Genomic DNA, 24,807 nt, shown 5'->3' on the forward strand with positions numbered 1-24,807 from the left:
TGGGAATAGAAAAGGGCAATTCCAATCGTGTTTGGTGCACTTGGAATTCGACTAGGAATATGTTAATCCATTGTTTGGTTGTACAAAAATGGAATAGGAATAAGGTTAAGTTTTGTATTTTTAAAAACATTTTTCCTAATTTTTTTTTAAATTTATTATTTTTTTGGTTAATTCATTTTCATTTTATTTTTAAAAAGATATTATTTATAAGAATGTTATAAAAAAAAATTCAAAAAAAAAATTGAACAAAAAAATTCAAAAAAAAAGAGTAAAAAAAAATCAAAAAAAAAAAAAAAAAAATTCAATTTTTTTTAAATGAAAAATCAGAATGAGAATGGAAATGGTTTATTCCAATAATATATTTTTTTTGGCATAGACATATGCTCATTTTAGGGACAAAATTGGAATATATCTTCCTATTCCCAATTCCAATTGAACTTACCAAACAACGAATATAAAACATATTCTAATTTCCTTTTTCGTATTCCAGCAACCAAACGGGCCTTAAAGGCGGGACTAATAATAGCAATCTAGATCCATAATCTATCGCTACCACAAAATAATGTAGATCCATAAACTCAATCTATGAAAGACAAAACCTTTCATGGGCTGGGCTATATGATGGTAGAAGTTGATAGGAAGAGGAGGGAGCAGTGAGGGATATATGGCCATGGCAAGCGAAGAAGAAAGTACTGTGAAGGAACCTCTCGATCTCATCCGCCTCAGTCTCGATGAACGTATTTACGTCAAGCTCCGTTCAGAGAGAGAGCTCAGGGGCAAATTACACGTAACTTGTTACTCTTGTGCTTTATTAATTTCTTTAAACCTTCTAGTTATCAAATATTGTTTTCGTTTTCGGTCTTCCTATAACAGCAATAAAATACAAAAACCATTTTTACTAACTTCAGAATTTACCCTCTAGCTGTTCTCTCTGTCAGTCTTGTAGAAACCCCGATTATCTGTGAAACCTTTATTTGACTAAAAGCCCTAATGTTCTATCTCAAGCCGAGTTATCGCTGTCAAGAGTGTATTACGTGTTTGAAGAACCCTAGATACGTCAGGTTAAATCCACCCTAGAAGTCAGGCCAAATCCTAGTTGTAAGGAACTCTAATTGTGGGTTCCATTTCATCTTTTTTTTGTAATGTTTAACTCTTGAAATGATTATTTTCTGGTGGCAATGTGCTTTTGAATTTTTAAACATCCTACATCGTCTTTTTGCAATCTGTACATGGGCACATCGCTGGGCTTGAGCCCGCGTGTTGAACAAAATTCAGGACGGAAATTAAAGCACGTTATGTCATGATCTAAACTATATTTTAATGGTGCTTCATTTGAGTGTTTGGTTAAGCTCTGCATACCCGATTACCATTACACTGTGTTTTGATGCTCACAGTAACCGGACATGGCACCATTTTAAGGCTGAGAATTCAAGCATGTTATGTGTTCCCAGAAGTACATATGCATTAAGTGGTGCTCCTTTTGGGTGATTAGCCCCTTTTCGCGGATCGAGATTCAAACTTGGGACGATGGACATTTAAAGATAACTCAGTTACCATTATAACACATGTTTCTTTTACTAGTAGAATCTGGGGATATCATTGGGCCTCAGCGTGAGGTGTGCTACCATACTGAGGATGGGAATTTAAGCATGTTATGTCTGGCCACAAATTAATCTGTTTTATTACTGTATCCTATCTTGTGTAAGGAAAGCAACCGTGCAGAAACGCCTTCCAAATGCGAAAGGGACATGGAAATAAGCAACAATAAATTTCAAAGCAAAGATGTGTAAGTAAATTAAAAAAAAATGAAAAGACCACATACACAAGAGAGAGACCAAATTTCACATGGGAAACTCTTCCGGAAATAAAACCCCACCACCCAAAAATCCTGAGCAACTTTTTGTATTACAGTAAACAAGTTTACATACAATTAACTCCGGATTTTCTTCACGGGCACAAATTGCATTACAATCCACCTGGTTTTCATCTACATGTACAATTCCTTACGAATCTTGCAGATTTATACACACTGTAATTTGTAACAGAATTCTGTATGTCAACCATCACAACACATAACAGTCTACCAACTACCATTAGCCTAACCACCAGTTACAACAATACTATCTGAGAGCATCACTGCACGATGGACACTACTCCATAGGCATTCACTTCACATCATACTTAGCACTGGCACCATACCATCCTTGCAGTACCATTTTACCATACCATCTTTTCCATACTCATACTCGCCATCACCATCTAGTGGACTTAGTATGACAAACCTCATGGTGTAGATATGTAGGCCACACTCATTGTATGCCAATATGACCTCAAGAATATCTTTCACTGTACGCAATTAGTTGGGGACTTTGTACTCCATGTGCAAGTACGATAGGCACTTTGTCCTCCATGTGCAAGTACGACAGACACTTCGTACTCCGTGTGCAAGTGCGACAAACTTGTACGGTAGCTCACCTCCACTATACGGTGGACTCATCGTACAGTGAGTCTTGTACATCGTCACTCAACAAACCCTCACTTGACAAAGTATGGAGTTACTTCAACAAGGCTAACAGGAGTCAGGAGCTTTAAGCTCCATGGAGCTTGTGTACCGTTTGAACTTAACTTTTTTCACTGGCTTGGTCAATGCATTTGCAAGATTCTTTTGAGCACCAACCTTTTCTAGATTTACCTTTCCATCTTCAACCATGTCACGCGCAAAATGATATTACATCAATGTGTTTTGTCCTAGCATAGAGAGTAGGATTCTTTGCCAATTATATTGCACTCCGACTGTCACAGAAAATTGTTATTCTTCCTGCATCGTAGTCAACATTAGAACACAAGATCTTAAGCCAAACTGCTTCTTGACCCGCATGAGTAGGTGCCATGAACTCTGCCTCAGTTGTTGAAAATGCAATTATACTATCATTTGCTTATCCAACCAATAGCACCACCATTCACCATGAATACATATCCATTGGTGAATCTTCTTCTATCAATGTCCCTAGCCTAATTAGTGTCCACATAACCTTGAATGCTAGCTGATTTGTTTGATCCAACTGAGTTATCTTGATAGCACAATGCGTACTGTGACGCATCCTTCAAATATCTTAGAACTCTTTTCACAACATCCCAATGTGGCTTGCCCAAATTTTCCACAAACTAACTCAATACTCCCACTACTTGGGTAATGTCTGGTCTCATACTGATCATTGGGTACATGAGATTAAATTGCTCTTGAACATTGGTAATGTATTTTCTCTAGCCGAGCTAATATTTTCTGCCAACCCTATCCCTTTTGATTTCCATCCCCAAAATAAATTTTGCTAGCCCTAAATCTTTCATTTGAAAAATTTCAAGGGCAATTTAGATTTTAACTTTGAAATCATTCCCTTACTATTGCTTATAAACAATATATCATCTATATTACGATAATAGATAAATGTCTGTTATTAGTTAATGGTAATCTATTGTAAATATTAGAATGTTTCTAATATTTAGTTAGCTGTAGATAACTGTTAGTTTTGTCTTAGCAAGAATAGAAAAATAGAAAGTTTCTATTCTTTACGATCATTTCCTAAGGAAACATCGTTCCATTCTTTTGCATATATAGACCTCTCGGTCTTTGTTAATAACAAGCAAGTATATTTCTTTGTAATATGGTCTCAGAGCCAGTACTTCACATTTTTTTGAAAAAATTATAATTTCTTTTGAAATTATTTGTTAAGATTTTTCAAAATTATTTCTAAGGTTTTCTCTCCAAAACTCGTAGGGTTTCTGTTTTTGTGAAAAAATTCTCTGTTCAAACCTTGGTTGTGGCGAGGTTTTTTGTTGATCAAAGACTGCAAATTACGGCAACAAATCAAGCCCTATCTGGTCGATCTTGATCTGCAACTCCCGTTTTTCCTTTCAAGAATGTGATATGAGGTTATGGTAGGAAATTGCCTTTGTTCCTTAGATTGGGACTGGAACATTTCTTCAGCAAATCGTGTCCTTTGAAATTATGTTGAAGCCAATGATTTTGATCGCATATAGTGTCTTTGGTTTGATTGCGTTTCATGTTCTCTGGTCTGGTCGCATGACTGTTTGATTACAAGCTCATTTGCTTGCCCGAAACACCATTCGTTGGTTTCGTTTTTTGCATATTAGTGTCGTTTTTGCATACCCCTTTCATATAAGCCTTGCTCTACTACAAAAAAAACTTCTTTTTGCCTTGTAAACTCCATTATTTTCTGCTCATCCGGCCTCCATGGCCGCCAACCTGCTTTTTTGCTCAAAAGCCCAACTTTCTAAGCCCAATTTTTTTTTGATTATAGATTCTTGGTGGGTTTTTCGAGAGCTTGACTGGGTTGTCGTTCGTTTTTTTGGGTGCCTTGATTTTCGAGCCAATGGATCAAAAAATCGAGAACATTCTATTTGGGTTTTTCGAGCTCTCTTCTAGGCCTTCCTTCAATTTTTTTGGGTCTTTTGTTTTTTGCCTCAAAGAACGTGCCTGCATAGATTTTCAGGTTTTTTCATTGAAAAATGTGTTATGGCACCATTGACTAATATTCTGCTTGAGAGCAATTCAAAATTCAATGGTCGGATTTATGGCATGTAGAAGCAACAGATCATAGCAATTTTTGAATATTGGAATAATGATCAAATTGTTCTGGGTGTTACAAAGTGTTTGACTTCCCCTGGTACTGATCAGGATACATGTGATCTAAATAATTGGGAGGTGGTAATGCTTCTGAAATTATCTGTAGCTGATGATCAACTCTCTCAGATTCCATTTGACAAGACAACTGCCAAGATATAGGCACATCTCAAAGGTCTTCATGAGACTTCTGACAAAAGCATAGCTTTATTCTTGAAGAACACTCTGGTTTCTATTATCATGGATGAGCGAATTTCGCTCCAGGCTCACTTGAATAAGATTCAAGAAATCCATGATCAATTGCTCATTATCAGTTGCAAGATGAAGGAAGAGGACATTGTGGTTATCACTCTCTGGAGTTTACCAAAATTTTACGAGCATTTTATCGAGACTCTCAACATCATGTCTTCTGGTGTTGATCTGAAGTTCACTGATCTCTGCACACTTCTGCTTCAGCAAGATCGGTGGAAACAACAATTCGGTAGTAGTTCTCGCTCCACCTCCACAGAGTAAGCCTTTGTAGCCAAATCCTTTCAAAAGGATAAAGGCAAGTCTCAATTGTCTTCTCAGTAGAAGGCTCCAAGAAGAAGAACATTCAATGCATTTATTGCCACAAGTTTGGTCACATGAAGGTTGAATGTTGGAAATGCTTAACTGCCCAATCTAAGAAATCAGGTTCGTAGTGCAAAGTGAATAGTGTATAGCATACTGAGCAGATGGAATCTGCCTTTTATGCCTTCATGGCTAAAAGACCAGCAAATCATGTGAAGTCGTCTGCCTAATACATTGATTCAGGTGCCTTTCGTCACTTCACCCACCGTAGAGACTGGTTCACTGACTACCAGCCTTACACAGATTTCATTATTTTTGGTAGTGGAGAAGAGTACATCGTTGTCGGTAAAGGCAATATTTAGATTCAATTTGCTGGGAGGGATCTCATTTTCCTTGATGTGTACTATGTTTCAGGGATGGAACTAAATCTACTCTCAGTCAATCAGTTGCTGTGACAATTTCCACACTTGGATGTTACCTTCAGTTCACATCAGTGTACCATCACTGATAGGGTGACTCAGTCTATTGTTGTAGTAGGTCTTGAGGATCATGGTCTTTTCCGACTTACTTATTTTGATGATTCTTGGGACTTAGCTATGGTTGCTCGATAGTCTTCTGTTATCACACTTTGGCATTAGCGGTATGGGCACTTAAATGTGTATTATCTCTCTTAGCTTGCTCGGGAAGAGCTTGTCCTTGGTTTACCAGAGATTCAGACTCAACAAATTGGAGTTTGTGATTCATGCTAGGGTGGGAAGCAACATCGCACACCTTTTACCAGTGGTGATTCATGGCGAGCTTCTCAAGTACTTTAGCTTCTTCATGCCGATATCTGCAGCCCTATGGCCACTCCTTCTGTTCTTGGGTTAAAGTATTTTCTATTGCTTGTTGATGATTTCAGTAGAAAAATGTGGGTGTATTTTCTTGAAAAGAAATTAGATGCATTCCTTGTATTTTAGAAATTTAAACCTTTAGTTGAAAAAGAGTCTGGGAAATCTATTATTACCCTTAGCTCAGACAATGGGGGAAATTTTTTTCTAATGAATTCTCTAGCTTCTTGGATACTCATGGCATCAAACGCCAGTTAACCACACCACAACAAAACAATGTAGTTGAATGTCGGAACAAAACAATCATCGAGATGGCTCGATCCATGCTCGAACACAGACATGTTCCGAAGAAGTTCTGGACAGGAGCAGTTAACACTGCAGTTTATCTTTTGAACTGGTCACTCACAGTGGTGGTTAAAGGTAAAATTTTGGATGAGGCCTAGTCAGGTCGCAAGCCTAGAATCAGTCACTTAAAGGTTTTTAGCTCCCTTGCTTTTGCTTGGATTCCTGATGTGTCACACACCAAGTTGGATGCCAAGAGTCAGAAACTCATGCTTGCTGGATATTGTAGTCTTCACAAAGCCTACCACTTGATCAACACTAAGACATCTCGTCTTCTGTATAGTCGTGATGTAGCCTTTGATGAGTAGGAGGACCATTCATGCCTGTTTCTCTTGTTCTTGATCTAGAAGACCAGCCTATGAATGCTCATGATTTGGGAGCTAGGCTTCCATTAGGTCCAACTGATGGGAGGGCTCCAGTAGCTCCTGTAGCTCCAATGATATCAGTGATCCCTATACAGGCACCTCCAACTTTTCCTACATGATCATCTCAATTTGTAGATGCTTCACTTGAGTTTGGTCCAGATTCTTCTGATGAGGAACAGGCATCTCTTGATCCTAATGTTGGTCATTCTCCTCTTCGACCTAAGTGGTGGGCTCAGACACTCGCTGATCTTCATGATGATGAGCTCATTGATGGGAGAACTACTCGAAAAAAGAGCAAAGCTACAGAGTTTGTTAACTTTGCTCTCATGGCCAACATTTATAGTGTGTTTGAACCTCAAACATATTCCAAGGCTAAAGGAATTCTAGAGTGGCAACATGCCATGACATCTGAACATCAGAGCCTGCTGAAGAATAACACCCAGGTCCTTTATGATCTTCCACCAGGAAAGAAACCCATTGGTTGCAAATGGGTTTACAAAATCAAATACAAATGTGATGGTACTTTGGAAAAGTACAAAGCTTGTTTATTTGCAAAGGGCTTTTCTCAGCGTCAGGGCATTGATTATGAGGAGATCTTTGTTCGTAATGCAAAGACGAGCACAATCAGATTAGTCCTAGCCATGGCAACACAATTTGGTTGGAAAGTCCCTTAGATAGACGTCAAGAGTGCTTTCCTGAATGGTGATCTCCATGAAAGGTCAACATGACACAACCTATTGGTTTCAAGGTTGTTGGAAAAGAACATTAGGTTCTTAGATTAGTGAAAGCTCTCCATGGCTTGAAGCAGGCCCCTCAAGCATGGTACATAAAAATTTGATAAGTACCTCAGTGATCAAGGATTCCAGAGTTCTTCAGACTCAAATTTGTACATCAAGACTACTGACAGTGACATCATCCTTCTGGTTATTTATGTGGATGATTTGACCATTATTGGCAGTTCGGTATCTTTGATTCAGGGAATCAAATAGAATTAATGCTAGTCTTTTGATATGACTGACCTTGGGCTCATGCATTATTGCCTAGGTGTTGAGGTTTGACAACAGTCTTGTGGTATATTCATCTCCCAGTCCAAATATGTCAGGGCTCTGTGAGACGAACTCCATATATAGGATTGCAAACTTGCATCTACACCCATGGAGAAATGATGAGGGCACAACCCAAGTCAAAATGAACACAATAGGAAAAGGAGAATATTATTATTAGAAATGATATGCTATTATATTTTTTAGCGAAAATAGACTTAACTACATGCTCTATGGGCTTACAATGTTATCAAATTTTGGAAAAAAAACCTTCTCATAGTACCTTCTCCCAAACTCTACCAAAAATTGCCTTTACAATGCAAGAAATGACCTTAAGTAACTTGAATTAGGTTTAGGGTTGGGAATAAATTTTAGAATATGCCATTTGGCATCCATCGCCAAAGCAGAAGGTTCTAGAAGACATGTTAGAAGTTGGTGCAAAATTAGAAGAATCTACAAATGGTAGTCCAACTTCTAGGAGGCATAACTTTTGATTCGGTACTTCGATTGACGAATTGTGTACATTTTCAAAAAGCTCTCCAAGTGCTCTATAGTCTTATGGACAATGCCGTCCCCTATTTTTCAGGCCTGTACAAGGCCGTTTAGTGCCTCAAATCTGACTTTGAAGCATTCTTAGGGGGTCTCTAGACAACTTAAAACTATAATAACTTTCAAACTGTAAAGCCTTTTGATCTAATTCTTTTTTTGGAATGCTTTAAATTACAAATACAATCATCCCTCCAACTTACACCCTCTAACTCATCATAATTATGGCTCAATTACAAAATAACCTATTTTCTACATTGGCACATATCTCGAGGTGCTCAACAACACTAACCCAAAAAATCGATAGTGGAACTATGAGAGTTGGAATCTCTATTTGACCCAAATGGGTGTCCAAAAATACAAACGCATTAAACATAAACTAACACTAAGCATATTTTTGGATGATACAGGATTGCTTTTACACTACTAGATGCTCTTTGCATCAAGAAAGGTCTCAAGTTATCCGCAAAGTCTAATTCTCCTTCCATTGATGATACTACATACAGGCAATTGGTAGGCAACATCATTTACCTCTCTGCTACTAGGCCTGACATTAGCTTCACAATCAACTACATCTCACGCTTTATGATAGCTCCCAAGGCTGAACATTGGATGGCTGCAAAGCGTGTGCTTCGTTATGTGAAGGGCACTTCAGATTATGGATTTCTTTACTCTTGAAGTTCTAATCCCAGACTCAGTGGGTTCAAAGATTCAAATTGGGTAAGCTCTGTTGACGATAAAACGTCAACTTCTGGATATGTGTTCGGTTTGGGATCCAGTATCGTCACATGGACTAGTAAGAAGCAGCAATCAGTTTCTCTCTCCCCTGCAGAGGCTGAATACATAGGGACTATCAAGGTACGATGCGAAGCTGTTTGGCTTTGTTGGATGCTTGGGAATATGCAAATGTCACTAGCAGGACCAACTACTCTGTTTGTTGATAATGAAGGTGTTATCAAGTTAGCATGAAATCCAGTTTTCCATGAACAAACCAAGCATGTGGATGTTCACTGTCACTACATATAACAACTGATTGAAGACAAGACAATAGACTTGCATTGTGTTCCTACCACAAATCAGACTGCAAACATTCTCACCAAGCCTCTTGGTCCTGATAAGTTTGTCAAATTCAAAGCACAATTTGGTATTGTGGATAGAATGACCTTTAAGGGAGGGTATTATGATAATAGATAAACGTCTATTATTAGTTAATGGTAATCTATTTGTAATCTATTGTAAATATTAGAATGTTTCTAATATTTAGTTAGCTGTAGATAATTGTTAGTTTTCTCTTAGCCAGAATAGGAAGTTTCTATTCTTTACGATCGTTTCCTAAGGAAACATCGATCCATTCTTTTGTATATATTATATATAGACCTCTCGGTCTCTGCTAATAACAAGCAAGTATTTTTACCAATTACTTCGTAATAATCTATATATAGAGCAATAATAAGTATCCAATCACCATCAACTTTATAGTACACACAGTGATCAAATTTAGATCTTGTAAAACCCAAAGACAACATATGCATCGTACTTTTGATACCACATTCTGGGTGATTGTTTCAAACCATAAAGAAACTTCTTCAGTTTACAAACTGGATGCTCTTTACCTTTTTGCGCAAAGTACTCCACTTGGGACATATATATCTCTTCTTCAAGATCACCATGAAGAAATGGTGTCATCACATCCATCTGCTCAATTTCAAAGTCATCTGCCGCTGCAAGTGACAACATAAATCTAATAGATGTTAGCTTAGCTACAGGAGAAAATATTTCTCCATAGTCAATCCCTTCTTTCCGAGAATACCCCTTTGCAACCAATCTTGCCTTGTGCTTGTCAATGTTGCCATCTGGATTGTACTTTTTCTTAAATACCCATGAGCTTTCTACCTTTAGGCAAGGGTACAAGATCCTAGATTCCATTCTTCTCCAAGGACTTCATTTCATCCTTCGTTGCTTCCATCCAACCAGCAATCGGAATTCGACATATTAATTGCTTCTTTTACTATCCTAGACTCATCAACATTTGTAAGAAAATCATAGTCACAATTAAGATTCAACGTAGAATAAGTAAACCTCTCCAGTGAATAGGCGTACCTATCAGGTTGTCACCTCTCCCAAGTAGATCTCCTCACATCCTGTGGTGAAGCTTCATGAGGCTCAACATGAGGTTCACATTCATGTTCTTTTCAACTTGTATGACTACTCAGGCTCTCCCCATCCTCATTCTCGGGCACATATGGATCCTCATTCTCAGGTTCATATGGAGTTTGAAATGCCTCCCTTTTGGAAGCTAAAGAGATTTCAACTGCTACCTTTTTCTTTCTTGTCTTCTCTGGCTTGTCTAGTAAAATAGGTTTCATCTACTGAAAAATAACACTCCTACTTTACAACACTTTTTCAATGAAAGGGTTCCATAATTTGTATCCCTTCACACTAATTGTACCCAATGAATATACATTTCACTGCTTTGTTATCCAACTTTGACCTACTCACATCAGGTACATGAGCGTATGCCTTACAATCAAAGATGCATAAATGTCTTAATGAGGGCTTCTTACTAGAGCATGCTTCCATAGGTGTTTTGTCAACTAGTGTTGCCGTAGGAGAAGGATTTAGCAAGTAACACGCTGTAGCCACTACTTCAGCTTGAAACTTCTATTCCAATCCAACACTTCCCAACACACTTCTTGCTCTCTATCAATGACTAATTCATCATTTCCGCTACACCATTCTGTTACAGATTATAAGGTGTTGCCTTGTGCCTCGTAATGCCATGATCTACATAGAATTTGTCGAAATCTGCATTGCAAAATTTGCCACCGTTATCCGTCTTTTAGCATTTAATCTTTCTCCTAATCTCATTTTCAACAAGGCTTTTAAATTCCTTAAAACCACTGAATGCTTCTGATTTACTCTTTAAAAAATAAATAAATGTTCTTCTTGAATAATCATCAATAAAAGATGCATAATATCTTGACTTAGGCAAAGAAGGAACACCCACAGGACCAAATACGTCAGAGTGAATATAGTCCAACAAACCGGAAGATTTTTGAGAACTAGAATTAAACTGAACACGGTCTCACTTTCCATAGATGCAATGTTCGTAGAAAACAAATTCAAGGGTACAATGTAACATCCCGATTTCCCGGGTCTAAATTAACATCTAACATAAGCATAAAATACAGTTATAACTTCGATTTCATAAGAAGGCAGTTACATCATTCATGTTCATGTGAAGAAGAATTACAGTTAAAGTCAGTTAAACAAAAATTTCTTAACTAAATACTTGAAATACCTTTTAATGAAATTACTTCAGAAATTGAAATCACATACCTCGGAAAGCTGAGACTGAAAATCATATAAGTATGCTTTTGCAACCACCCGGTTAGTCCACAAATACACTATAACAATTTCTCAAATCGACTGCTATCTCAAAAATGATTTGATGAATACAACTAAATAACACTATTAACATAAATTAGGGCATCACATATCAACTTACCAATTAGGGCATCAATTACCTTCGGTTTATTTAGGGCTTTTGATACCGCTTTACCACTCAGGGCTTCCGCGACCACAGATTCAATTTAGGGCTTCCGAGACCACGGATTTTATCTAGGGTTTCCGCGACGACGGATTTCAATTTAGGGCTTCTGCAACCACGGATTCAACCAGGGCTTTCGATACCATGGATTCAGTCAGGGCTTCCAATACCACTGTATAAATTAAGGTTCCAGCTGTCACACAATCAATTAGGGCTTCGGATTTATTTTTCTTCCGAATGCTTACCTTCTCATAAACCAAAACTGATAATACCTATTTCCGATAAACAATTGATTGCATGGCTTATCTCTGTCTGACGCATATACGACATCTTGAGAGAGGTGAAACATTGTCAGGGGCTTTACCACCCAACCTCGGACCACAATTTATTCCCGCACGATCTCTAACGAGAAAGGCCCTCCCTACCCAGAATTGATAGGGAACATCTTTCCATTCACTGGGCATCATGATATATAACACGCGATACGACTTGGCAGCAGGAGATCATCATAAAAGGAATATGCATGAGCTAATGTTAATATTTATCATATTTTATATTATTCTGATGACAACCTTGATTTCTACACCTCCTCACCTTATTCAGGCCTCCAAGCCAGTGATTCTTAGGTGTATAATGATATTTTACAACTTCTTCACCACATACTGGCATCATTACTTGATGAATTACTTGGTGTTTGGTTTTATGGTAATATTTTCATCTTTGCATGGCATGAAAGAATGTATTAACTCCTTAAACTAAATTTAATTGCTCTCAACTTTCATTGCATTTCAATCTCTTGTAAGCACGGTTCGATACGCTCTTGAGAATTAAGATGCATCTATGATAAGAACAGTTTCCATTATCTAGAATTCTATTACTGTCCAATGTGATTCAATTTGTGATTATATTAATTCCAGAACGGTGGATTTTTTTTAATGACTTCTTATTCATTCCAGATTAAGTAAAAAAATGTAGGAATTTAGATTCTAAACTTCAAAGCTTTTCCATTCATCATTTGAGACAGTTCATGGTTTAAGGGTCAATCAATGTTATGAACAAAATTTGGATGTTTATATAAATAAGAGAAAACATCAGATTTATATGTGTAATAAAAAAAATAGACAACTGATTCTACTAAGTAGACGACAATCTCTACTAGGATTATGACAAAATTATGTACTTAATATTTGTTACCTTATCTCAAGGAAACGTCAACTTAAAAAGGAAAAAGACGACATTCTTTACACTAGATTCATTGCCTTCTTATTGACGGCTTAAGGTACGAACCTGGAATTCCAAAAGTATTCAAGGAGAAGAAATAAAAGTTTACTGGAATAGAGACAAACTCGGCAAGAAAGATAATGGTTCAGCAACCTTCCCAATATTAAGATAATATGTTATACTTTCTATAATAGTCAACTACTTGTCTGTAGTCCGTCTCTTTTTTCTTCAGTCTAGATAGGAATGTTTCCTATCCTGTCTCTAGTTTTGTTTCTAATTCCGTCTTCAGTCTACGTCCTTGTAATTCTTTATAAGGAACACATTTGTTCCTCTGTTAATCAATCAATCATCCGGAAATCCGTTAATCTGCCAACTCTTCTTGAATCTTGTAACATGGTATCAGAGCAAGGCTAGGGTTTGGGATGCAAAGAATCTGCAACTCAGGACTGGAAATCGCGACATCAGTTTGCAAAACACGGCTCACGATTTCCAGTAAAAAACGAGCAAGCCTTTGCTGCAAAATCCTTTCAACAGAACATTGGCAACCATCAGTCTTCTCAACCTTCCCAGCATCAACCTTCTGCTCATTCCTTGGATGGCTCTACGAAGCAAAATGTACAGTGTAATTACTGTCACAAGTTTGGCCATATGAAATTCGAGTGCCGGAAATGTTTGGCTGCCCAAGCAAGGCAAAATGCTTCCCAACCAACAACACAAGTTGTCGAGCTTCCTGATTAAGGCGAAGCTGCATTTTTCGCCTTCTGAATTTGTTTCTGAGATTCTGGGTTTGTTGATTTTCTCCTCAAAAATCATTTCAAGTTGTCTGTAATACGCAAGGTCGCGTGAGGTTCTGGGTTTTACCGTTTTTTCCACAAAAACAAAGTTTTCTAATTGCAACTTATTTTGAGTCATAGCACTCTTCTGGCAAAGCTTCTTGGTTTCAACATTCTGTAGATCCAGGGAGGGTCTCAATTATCCCAGAATGTTCCGACATTCGTACGTTGACCATTAAGGGAGGGTATTAAGATAATATCTTATACTTTCTATAATAGTCAACTATTTGTCTGTAGTCCGTCTCTTTTTTCTTCACTCTAGATAGGAATGTTTCCTATCCTGTCTCTAGTTTTGTTTCTAATTCCGTCTTCAGTCTACATTGTTTCTTTTAGAAACAACGTTCTTGTAATTCTTTATAAGGAACACATTTGTTCCTTTGTTAATCAATCAATCATCCGGAAATCCGTTAATCTGCCAACTCTTCTTGAATCTTGTAACACCCAATCTATTCGAGCACATCCCAGTTTGTACACAGGCCCTCCTACCTTGATCACAAAGGTCAAAAACTCTCACATAGGGCTCTTGAACATTTCACAGGCCTCTTATAAAAGAAACGCATGCCTTTCAAAGCCATTTGAGGGCCACCAAAAGAAGATGATTGCAGGAATGTATAAATCCCAAAACGCTATTATAGGTGACCTCCTGCGGCTAGAGGTAATAATCTCCATTCTCCTTGAACTGATCCCGTGTTAAAGAAGTCGAAAAGGTTGGATGGATACGGAAAGAGATAAATCACATTAAATGTATCAATTTCAATTTCTTCCTAGTACGTTATACAGATGAAAGAAAATCCACGGATTTGTAAAGAGGAATGAGTGAATGAATTCCAAAACTTGTGAGACTGTAATATACAATTTTAACTTGACTCATCGGCTTCCCAAATAGTTACAAGAATCCCTTCGAATTCCAAAGAAGACCATTTGGATACCAAACATAAAATCGACTATGAAAAGAACAAAAGAAAAAAAATAAGAATTTGGAAAGAAGAATTGGGAGATTATAATTTGAAAATTATAATAATACAATTATTATAAATCGAACATTATTATAATCTTATTTGTAACATTACTTATTAATTATTAAATTATAATAGTGCCAAAAATCATTTTATTTATTAGATGCATGAATATAAATCATTATTAAAATAATACGACGAAAGATAAATTAAAATCCTTTAAGATATGTTTTTATATTTTATCTCAATTATTTTTTATTAAATTATTAAATAACTCATGCAAGTCCTGCACATGTATTCTGGCTAGATCTTTACCCGTCTGCCCAGTGATGGTGATGCCCTGCCTAATTCTTTTCTGACAATGCTTCCACCCCTTCGACATGCTCCCTGCAAGAAATTTCTTAGTAATTAAATTATTTAATCATAAATAATCATAACAGTTAACCTTTCATCTTAATTCCATGAATTTCGCGATTAACGATCAACTAACATGTCATCTTCACTTGAAATCATAACAACCATCTTACCATTTCGCCATATTATATCAAATTAGATTGCCAACTGACTTCATGTGAACCTCAATGGCTATATTTCAAGCTAGGTCAAAAATTGGGATGTAACATATAATCAACCAACCCCTCAACCAAGTTTTTATTCTTCAAGCTTTTTAAAGCTTTCTCATCAATATGGCCAAGCCTAAAATGCTAGAGCATTATTTCTCAATAGGATGTTTAACTTCCATAGTGTTTGCACCATGTGTGGCTATATCGGTTTTATTAGACTTACAAAGACCCTATTATAGTATACAGGTTTAGCATCTAACCCATATAATGTTCCAATGCGCCCACCTTTAGCTACAACAATAGAACCCCTAGTCATCTTGCAATCATCATGGACAAATGTTAGTTGGACTTCGACATCATTCAACTTGTTGACAAAAAGTAAGTTTCGAGCCAAACCGGGTATATGAAGTACTCCATCAATTCCCTTTACTCTCTTTCATGAGGAAATTGGATTTTGACTCTTCCTCTTCCAATGATCTCTAGTGTGGAATCGCTTGCCAGGAACACCTTTCCACCATTGTATGGTTCATACTTTGAGAACCACTCTTCATGTGGAATGATGCTTCCAAATCAACTAGCCATATATAGTTAGAAGTAGACACTGCCAAGGCTTCTACAAAGGCATCAACGCCGCTCTGAGAAGATTCAATGTTGGAGGTATATTTCTTCTTCTTTTTCTTGTCCTTGCAACCCTTTTGGATATGACCTTTCTGCCCACAGTTCCAACACTTTGCCTTGGACTTATTTCCAAGAGTGGCAGATCTCTCTTGAGACTTTGACTTTGTGTCTTCTTGCACTTCTCCTTAGATTTGCCTCATACAATGAGAGCCTCTTTGGCCACTTCAGAGGACTTCCTTCGCATCTCCTCTGATAGAAGTGCAACAACTACTTTGTCTATTTTAAACTTGGTAGTCGTACTTCCGATGACCATTACCAAGTGATCCTATGAATCGGGCAACAAGCACAACAACAACATGCAACACTCTTCTTTACTAATAGACACACAATAGATGTTAATTGCGCAATCACCATATTAAACACGTTTAGATGATCTGCCTCAGTTGTTCCTCCGTCCATCTTCAGAGAGTACAACTTCTTTCTCAAGAAGAGCTTGTTTACCAAGGATTTTCCCTGATAAATGTCTCCCAACTTCTTCCACAAGGAATGCACTATTTTCTCTTCATGTACATTCAATAAAAGCGAATTATTAAGACTTAGTCTTATCAGTCCTTTGACCTTCCAATGCACTAGATCCCAATCTTCTTGCTTCACATCTGAAGTCTTGTTGCCAGACACAATAGTCCACAGATCTCAGTCAACTAGTGTATCTTCAACTTTAAGTTTCCACAACTCAAAGTTTGTGTCATTGAACTTTTCAATGTCCACTCTTCTTGATGTGCTGACCATCTCAATTTAGAGATGAACACTGTGCAAACTTTCACTGAAACCACATTGGCTCTTCATGGGCTTTAAATAAAAGTGAATTTGCATGACTCAGTCTTATCAGTCCTCTAACCTTCCAATCTGCTAGATCCCAATCTTCTTGCTTCACATATGAAGTCTTGTTGCCAGACACAACAACCCATAGATCTCGATCAACTAGCGTATCTTCAACTTTAAGTTTCCACAACTCAAAGTTTGTGCCATTGAACTTTTCAATATCCACTCTTCCTGATGTGCTAGCCATCTCAATTTATAGACGAACACTTTGCAAACTTTCACCGAAACCACATTGGCACAAAAAAACAACCCTACCTGACAAGGATAACACAACTGGCTAGGTTTTGATACGACTTGTAAGGAAAGCAACGGTGCGGAAACGCCTTCCAAACGCCATATTGACAGGGAAATAAGCAACAATAAATTCAAAGCAGAGATGTGCAAGTAAACAAAGAAATATGAAAACACCACATACACAAGAGAGACACCAAATTTCATGTGGGAAACCCTTGCGGGAAATAAACCTGTTGATGCGAGTTTTGTGTCACTACATAACATATTAGTAATTGGATGCTTGATACAGAATATCAAATACACAATTCCTCTCTTGAAAAGTTATCTCTCATGGGACATGAGTATAACTCCAATGTTCCTTACACCGTTGGATACTCGCTCAGTTTTATCAATGTGATTTGCTGGTAATCACATAGGCGGCCTTACGTTTTCTTGTTTGAGAAAAATTTGGATCTTGGTGAGAAAATGGAGATGGTGGTTCGGTGTGAATGCTAGATGATGTTGATGGCGCGATGATGGCAATGTAGGGTGAATGGCGATGGAAGGTGAGAATGCCGATGTTTTGGTTTACTTCTCTAACTAACCTCTTCTAAGCATGAAATTTGGCTGCTCAACTACTCCTACTCCTAAGAATGGAAGGTTAGCAGATGGACGGGGATCGAATCTAATGAAGGCTAACCAGCGGCCCTACCTCCATAGATGCAACGCTTCAAAGGAAAGTAAACTAGATCACCACACAAAGCCTCCCAACCAGCCGCTAGGATGCTAGTGGCCTAGTGTTGACCCCTATCAAACATCTACCAAAGCTACCATGCAACTATCCATTTTATTTTACTCTTACTCTAACAACTTGAAATGAAATTGCTTCAACTTGAAAAGAAAATTTAACTATGTGGAAGTAGAAAACATGCAATAACACCCAATGTTCTTAGTCAACATGCAATGAAAAAGAGAGCACTTTGGTATTATTTTCGCAACAATTTCTCCAATCCCCCCCCTTTTACAAATGAGAGCCAATGGCCTTATATAGAGGTCCAAAATACAATGGACGGTAGAGATCAAAACAAGATCGACGATCCAGATTGGATCCAAAAACCCTAATTAGGGTTGCCACCCCATCGGCCAATGAGAAGATGCCACCTCATCAATGGACCAATGAAAAAAGTGAAAAAGTGGCAACCAATGAGAAGGCACCAAAATGGTGGCCAATCAGAAACAAACACTTGTCCTATTCTAGAAGAAAGAGAAAGTTGCCACTTGGGCTTACATAAGATGATCTTCTAATATAATTCTTCCTTTTTCTTTTGTTCTTTTAGCTAAGGCAATGAACTTAGCTAGCCTTTCGTTAACTTCTTCCATAAGAGGACAAGGTGTATGCTTCGCTCGGAGTTCTGCTGACTTTGCCACGCTGTTTGCTGCTTGTAGTATCCTTTCGTGATCCTTCTCATATTCCTTTGCAAACCCAATAAAAGCATTGAGTGAGGAAAGGGTGTTCAGATGTTTCCTTTTGACGGCAGCCTTTCCTAACTCATCCAATCTCGATCCAAATCCTGTCTCACTGACATCCTCCTCTCTAATACCCTCAAAATCAAGCGCCACCCCAACGTCGCTCATCATGGTCGAAATGGAAGTGTCGACGCTTGGGCCGTGTTGTGCAATCTCATCATGAATTTCTTCAAGTGTTCTGAATCTGGTAGTCAATGCGACATACCGAGATTCAACTATGCTCAATCCTCTCTCATCAACCAACCGGGCTCTTTCCAAATATGCCTCCGGTAGCCTAATGAACGCCTGCAGCCTAGGAATAACCAAATCCTTGATGGGAAGAAAATTCTTCCATTCCTCTTCAAATAATCTGAATTTGTTTCTAACAGTCACCAATGACTGGAATGTTGAGATGAAGGAGGGCAAGAAATTTCGCCCATCTTGGATTGTATCATAGATCCAACCCCTTACTTCATGTAACTGAGTTGATACCTCTTCTGAATTGCTCCCGCTGTCTTGAGGAAGGGCTGCCTGATGCAGCTGTTGGATTGGCTGGCAATCTCTCCAATATTTGTTTTCGGCCTCCAACTTTACTATCTTTTCGTTTGCCTTCCTCAATCTTTCTCTGATTGATGCTATGCCTTCCTGAACCTCCTCACATTCCATATCATCTGTATTTCTTCCCAAATTATGTTCTACTATTTCGTACTCCTGGGCTGCAATCTCATCCGCTGCCTTATTGACTGTTGGTATAGCAATCTGAACCCTTCGGTGACCATCACTGTCGCTTCTGATTACCCTTGCCACCGTATTTGCCATCTGTTTTTGGTTCTCGCTATCATCCTTTTCTATTAGTCCTTGGATATCATCAACTGCGTGAGCCATTACCACCTCGCCTCTCGGCATAAGCATTTGCCTTAACCATAGTGGTGCAGTGCATCTCCCCAAATCCGGATTCGGTTCGACCAACAAAGCATCACCAACGGCCTTAGACGCCTGACTTATCTCTTCAATATCAATCGGCCCATCTTCTTCTCTACTAGTTTCTGCCATATTTCCTTGCTGGTTCTCCGAGAGAGGGGAGTACTCCGTACTTTCACTGTAGCCACTTGATTCCGAATCAGAGCTCACCTCCATTGCGGCCCCTTTTTCACTCGAATTGACCTTTTGGCTTCTAGCCTTAGTTATACTCTCCCTTGACGGCGCTGCCCGCTGTCTCTTGGCTGGAGGTTCCGAACGTTCTTGGCTTTTCTCTACCTCCAAAGCCCTCTTCTTGCTATTTCTAACTGTCTCCGATTGCCGGCCACTTCCTTCACCCTTCTGTCCGATTGATTCTACCAGACCTTCCTTCGGTTTCATCATCTCATAAGTAAGGAGAACCTTTTGTCTTTGTAGCTTTCTCAACTTGGCATTATACCACGACTCGGTATGCAAATCTACTGTCCTTGTGACTGCCTCCAAGGAAGGATCCTGATGATCGTCCCAATCCACTGGATTCAACTCTGTTCCAACTACTGTCTCATAGTCTTCTCTCAACACACTACGATCATCCTCCAATTGATCGGGAATATCAAGGCCTCTCCATCTGATATTTCTCATCATGTTCACCGACAATCTCGAGAAAGCTAGCTTTCTCACGTGAAAATCGTCCTTTGCATTGGCCCAAAAGTCCTCTATAGTGGGAACATGCTTAAATTCGCTTCCATGAGATGCCTTGATAAGACCAACAGGGTCGAATCCTTGCCTTGCTCTGTACCATCCTAGATGATACCACTCCAATTCCTTTTCCGTAGCCTCAAAGGTGGCCCGATTTGGGCAACTATCATTGCCAATTATAATTGAGAAGGAAACGCCTGTTTTCCCCTCATTCCTCATTACTCTATCATAGTGCTCAAGCTGCCTAGCCAATTCCATCAAAACTACCTTGTCGGGCGGGTATCTTGGAAGCCTCTTGGGACAAACTGTACTTCCTGCCACTCTAATGTATGTGAATTGCGGGAATTGGATGAACCAACTCCCAAACTTCTTAATCCTTGCTTCTGCTTCCGATGAAAGTCTCTTAGCAGGGGCCCCTTGTAATACCCTTACTGTCTTCATGGCGAATGCATCGCAAAACATCTTGTAATCCTTGTTATTGTGCAAATGAAGCTGCGGATAGCATTCATGCACCAAATATTGCCCCGGCCCATTACCAATCTCTCCTAAGGCCCTAAGTGCCGGACTCTCATACAATCTAGCAATTAAGTAAAACAGATAGGATCCCATGTAGAATTGCCTTTGGTTTTGAACTGTTCTAAGTTGCAACTCTAAATTTTCACTTATGATCCTAGCCCAATCAAATTTTCCTTTTCCCTTTTCAATTTCATCAATGAAGAAGTACATCCAGTTTTCGAATTGCATAGCTTGAGCTAGGCCCATGATCCGGCTGAGAAGAACAATGAGATCGCCATATTCCGGCTTGAAATCTGCCACTGTAAGCCTCGTTGATTTGTTAACTCCTTTCCTTCCTTCGTGTATCCAATTCCGCTTTAGATGTGAGAAGTAGGCCTCTTGGTTACCTTGAAATGATTTGGCCGCCTGATCCACCATTACAACTGTCATGCCCTTGCTCTGGGGAATATTAAATGTCTCTTCAATTGCTTGTTCGCCAATGTTGGCCAACACTCTCTTCCCTTCGCCAAAAATGATGGATTTACTGTCTAGATCAAATCTGGATGCACACTCCATAATCAATTCCGGACAAGGCAAAGTAGGAGGAAAAGCTGCTGCATGTACAATTCCGCTCTTGTATATCCTCTTTGCCAAGGGGGATTGTCCTTCCTTTAGTCTGTCCCTCATCTGTATCATGTCCACTGTAGCGATATTAGTATCGGTTATTTTCTTCATTTTCGAGAAGAAGGAAGTTTTGGGCGTCATATCCTCTTTGTCTTTCTTAGCGTTTGCCCGCTTGGGATTCTTACTTGCACTATCATCCTCCATGCTCGTCGCCCTATTACGGGATGGTAGAGTGGTGGACCAAAAGGCAAGAAGAACCAAGTAGTGCAATTCTTAGAAAAGAGCGAAAGAATGGATGTCAGCTTAAGCACTCCTTGCAACTCTAGATGATGACTTTCACCTTAACTAATAATCTTACAACAACTTTTCGGAACCCGGGATATGACATCAAAGAATTACAAATCCCTTTGCAAATTAGAAAACAAAGCCTCTAAGCTTATCCAACACTTGCCTTCTATGCAAAAATCAAACTTTCATATGTATCTCTTCTCCCAACAAAATTGCCCAAATCTGATATAAAAAATTGCAGCCCCTCTAGAAAATCAGAATTTTGTCTTCCACAAATTTCGGCCCTCACAAAATTCGGCTCCCACAAAATTCGGCTAAGCACGAAAAAAAAATCTGCCCTTCCACAAAATTCGCCCAAGCAAAGAAGGAGCAAAATCTGTAAAATCTGCCACCTAGGGCACAAATCGCAGCCCACAAAGTGGAGCAAAAATCCCCAAAAACGCAAAAAATCTGGCCCTTAGACAAATCGCCCAACAATGGCAATGGAGAAATTGCCCAAAAATCGCCAAAAAACTGCCTTCCATCAATTTCGGCCAAGTCTGAAAATCCGCCCTTGCTTCAAATTCGCCCAAGCATGAGGAGCAAATGAATTGATGAAAATGAAATGGGAGGGGACTCCCTTTATAGCAGCTTTCACCTTCCTCCCAGGCTGGCCGACTTGGTCCTATAGAGAAAAAAAAAAACCAAAATTAAAGCTAAGTTAGTGGCCCACTTTAAATACTTTGCCAAAATTTTAATTTTCTAAAATGAAAACTGCACTTTTAATTTACTAATTAACCACAAATTGCAAAACGAAATTGAATGGTGCCTTGGGGATGCTAAAAATTTCTATTTAATGATGGTTTGCTAATTAATACATCCTTGAAGTTGAATTTTGGCTAACCAAAAGCCATTTCTTAATATTAATTTACCAATTTCATTAAATACCAAAAGCTTTCAAGGCAAATTTAATCTATTAAAGCCAATTTTTGCAATTTTCCTCTAAATCGATTTTGCTAAATAATTAAAATTTTATGACAAAAAATAAAATTGCCTCTAGAGTAAAAATCGATTTTGCAATTTAACTTCATCTTACAAAATTAAATTCTATTTCACCAAAAAAAATAAGATTTTCCAAGAACCTAAGTCTAACGAAAAATTTCATTATTTGAAAATCATTCAAATTTACAATTAAATCCAAATTTTCAAAAGAAATCGTCTAAGTACAAAATTCACAATCTTATCCTGCCAAGTTGAAATCAATTTTGAACTTATTCGGCCTAAGGATAGAACTGATAGCTCTGGAAAATCAAGTTGAAATCGGGCGAAAAATACATCTAACCTTTTCCACTGGCCCTGAAGGCGATTAAAAAGGGGGTCCCCAAGATTTTGGGGCGATGTGTGAAAACCTCACAACAAAACCCACCACCCAAAAACCTCAAGCAACTTTTTGTATTACAGTAGATAAGTTTACATACCGGATTTTTTTCATAGGCTCAGATTGCTTTAGAATCTACTTGACTTTCATCTACATCAGCAGTTCCTTTCGATTCCTGCAGATTTATACACACTGCAATTCGTTACAGAATTCGGTATCTCAACTGTCACAACACAGAATGGTCTACCAGCTATCATCAGCCCAACTGACTGTTACAATAGACTTGTCTGAGAGAATCACTGCATGACGGACACTACTCCATGGGTACGTACTTCAGCATTGGCAGCATACCATCCTCGACGTACCATTTTACCATACTGTCTTTGCCATACTCGTACTTTCCATCAGCGTCCAATGGACTTAGTACGGTGGAACCCATAGTCCACATGGTGCAGGTATGTAGGGCACACTCACCATACAACAATATGACCTCAGGAATATCTTTCACTGTATGCAGCTAGTATGGGACTCAGTACTCCATGTGCAAGTACAGCAGACACTTCGTACTTCATGTGCAAGTATGGCAGCCACTTCATACTCTATGTGCATGTAGAGCAGACTTGCCGTACAGTGAGCTCACCTCCACCGTATTTTGTCACTCAACATCTTGGTTATTTGTCTCCTTATCGTAGAGTGAGATTGGGGCAACAGATGTATAAATGGACCTAATAACCAGTGTATCAACATCTGATGGACATATTTTTAGACGTTTCTGTGTCTACCAAGTTTGGTTTTCTCTATTCTGCCCTAAATATTTGCTAGTTTTAAGTTGGGCTATCCTTTAGTTTGTCCTAAACTTTGCTATGTTTGTTTCATCTCCACTAATGATGTTTGAACCATTAGATGTATATTTATATTTGTGGGTAAATGTGTTTCTAGTGTGGAAACATTCCAACCCTGTTTCATGTCATGTTGTTGCTATCATATTTCTCATTTCTGGAAACTATAGGCCCATAGGGTAAACTTTGTTGTCATGATGGATATAGTTTACTTTTAAAAGGATGACACTAAGCAGCGATAATGCTGGCACTGGGGTTAATGATGTTGAGGTTCAAATTTGACAACCCTAGTTGGGCTGTCTTTTTATATCACTGTCAAATTTTAGTTTTGCTTATTAACAAAGCATATAAGAAGGCCAGTGCACATCTTTTTTAATGTGAAACGTATGACAATAAATTGTTAAAAAATTACAAGCATAAATATAAAGATTTTATTTTTGCCTAAATATCAGTCCATGTTATTTTTGTTAAGTTTTTCAAAATAGAAATATCTGCCAAACTTTTGTAGACTGTAAAATTCTTAAGTTACAAACCACACACTGAAGTCTCATCTTTTTGGATTTTATGATTTCACAGGCTTATGATCAGCACCTGAACATGATCCTTGGAGATGTTGAAGAAGTCATTACTACTGTGGAGATTGATGACGAAACATATGAGGAGATTGTTAGAGTGAGTTAATCTAATATCTATTTGTTTGTTCCATTTTTCACTTTGTTGACTTGCTTTAATCCCGAGTTTCAAAGCTGTTATATATGGAGTGTAGTGGCAAGGACTGATTTGTACTGGGAATTACAACATTGAGATTTTTTTTTGTGTATGGGTTTAGTTTTGCTAAGCTATTCATCTCTATTTTTAATAAAGGAGCAAGTTAACTCATTCAAAT

General features: G+C 38.3%; 1 protein-coding gene across 1 annotated transcript in view; it reads left to right on the plus strand.

Moving 5' to 3' along the window:
* The first annotated feature begins 440 nt into the window (after window positions 1–440).
* The window catches only part of LOC149557867 (sm-like protein LSM3A), a 49,321-nt gene continuing 24,954 nt past the window's right edge, over window positions 441–24,807 (plus strand). Inside the window, exons 1-2 of the mRNA XM_089832336.1 lie at window positions 441–787; window positions 24,498–24,593. Coding sequence (XP_089688462.1) covers window positions 665–787; window positions 24,498–24,593 — 219 coding nt within the window. The 5' untranslated portion in view covers window positions 441–664. The remainder of the gene's footprint in view (window positions 788–24,497; window positions 24,594–24,807) is intronic.

The sequence above is a fragment of the Cupressus sempervirens genome, chromosome 5, assembly GCF_028749045.1.
Source record: "Cupressus sempervirens isolate cs-2001-9-10 chromosome 5, ASM2874904v1, whole genome shotgun sequence".
In the NCBI taxonomy this organism is placed as follows: Eukaryota; Viridiplantae; Streptophyta; class Pinopsida; order Cupressales; family Cupressaceae; genus Cupressus; species Cupressus sempervirens.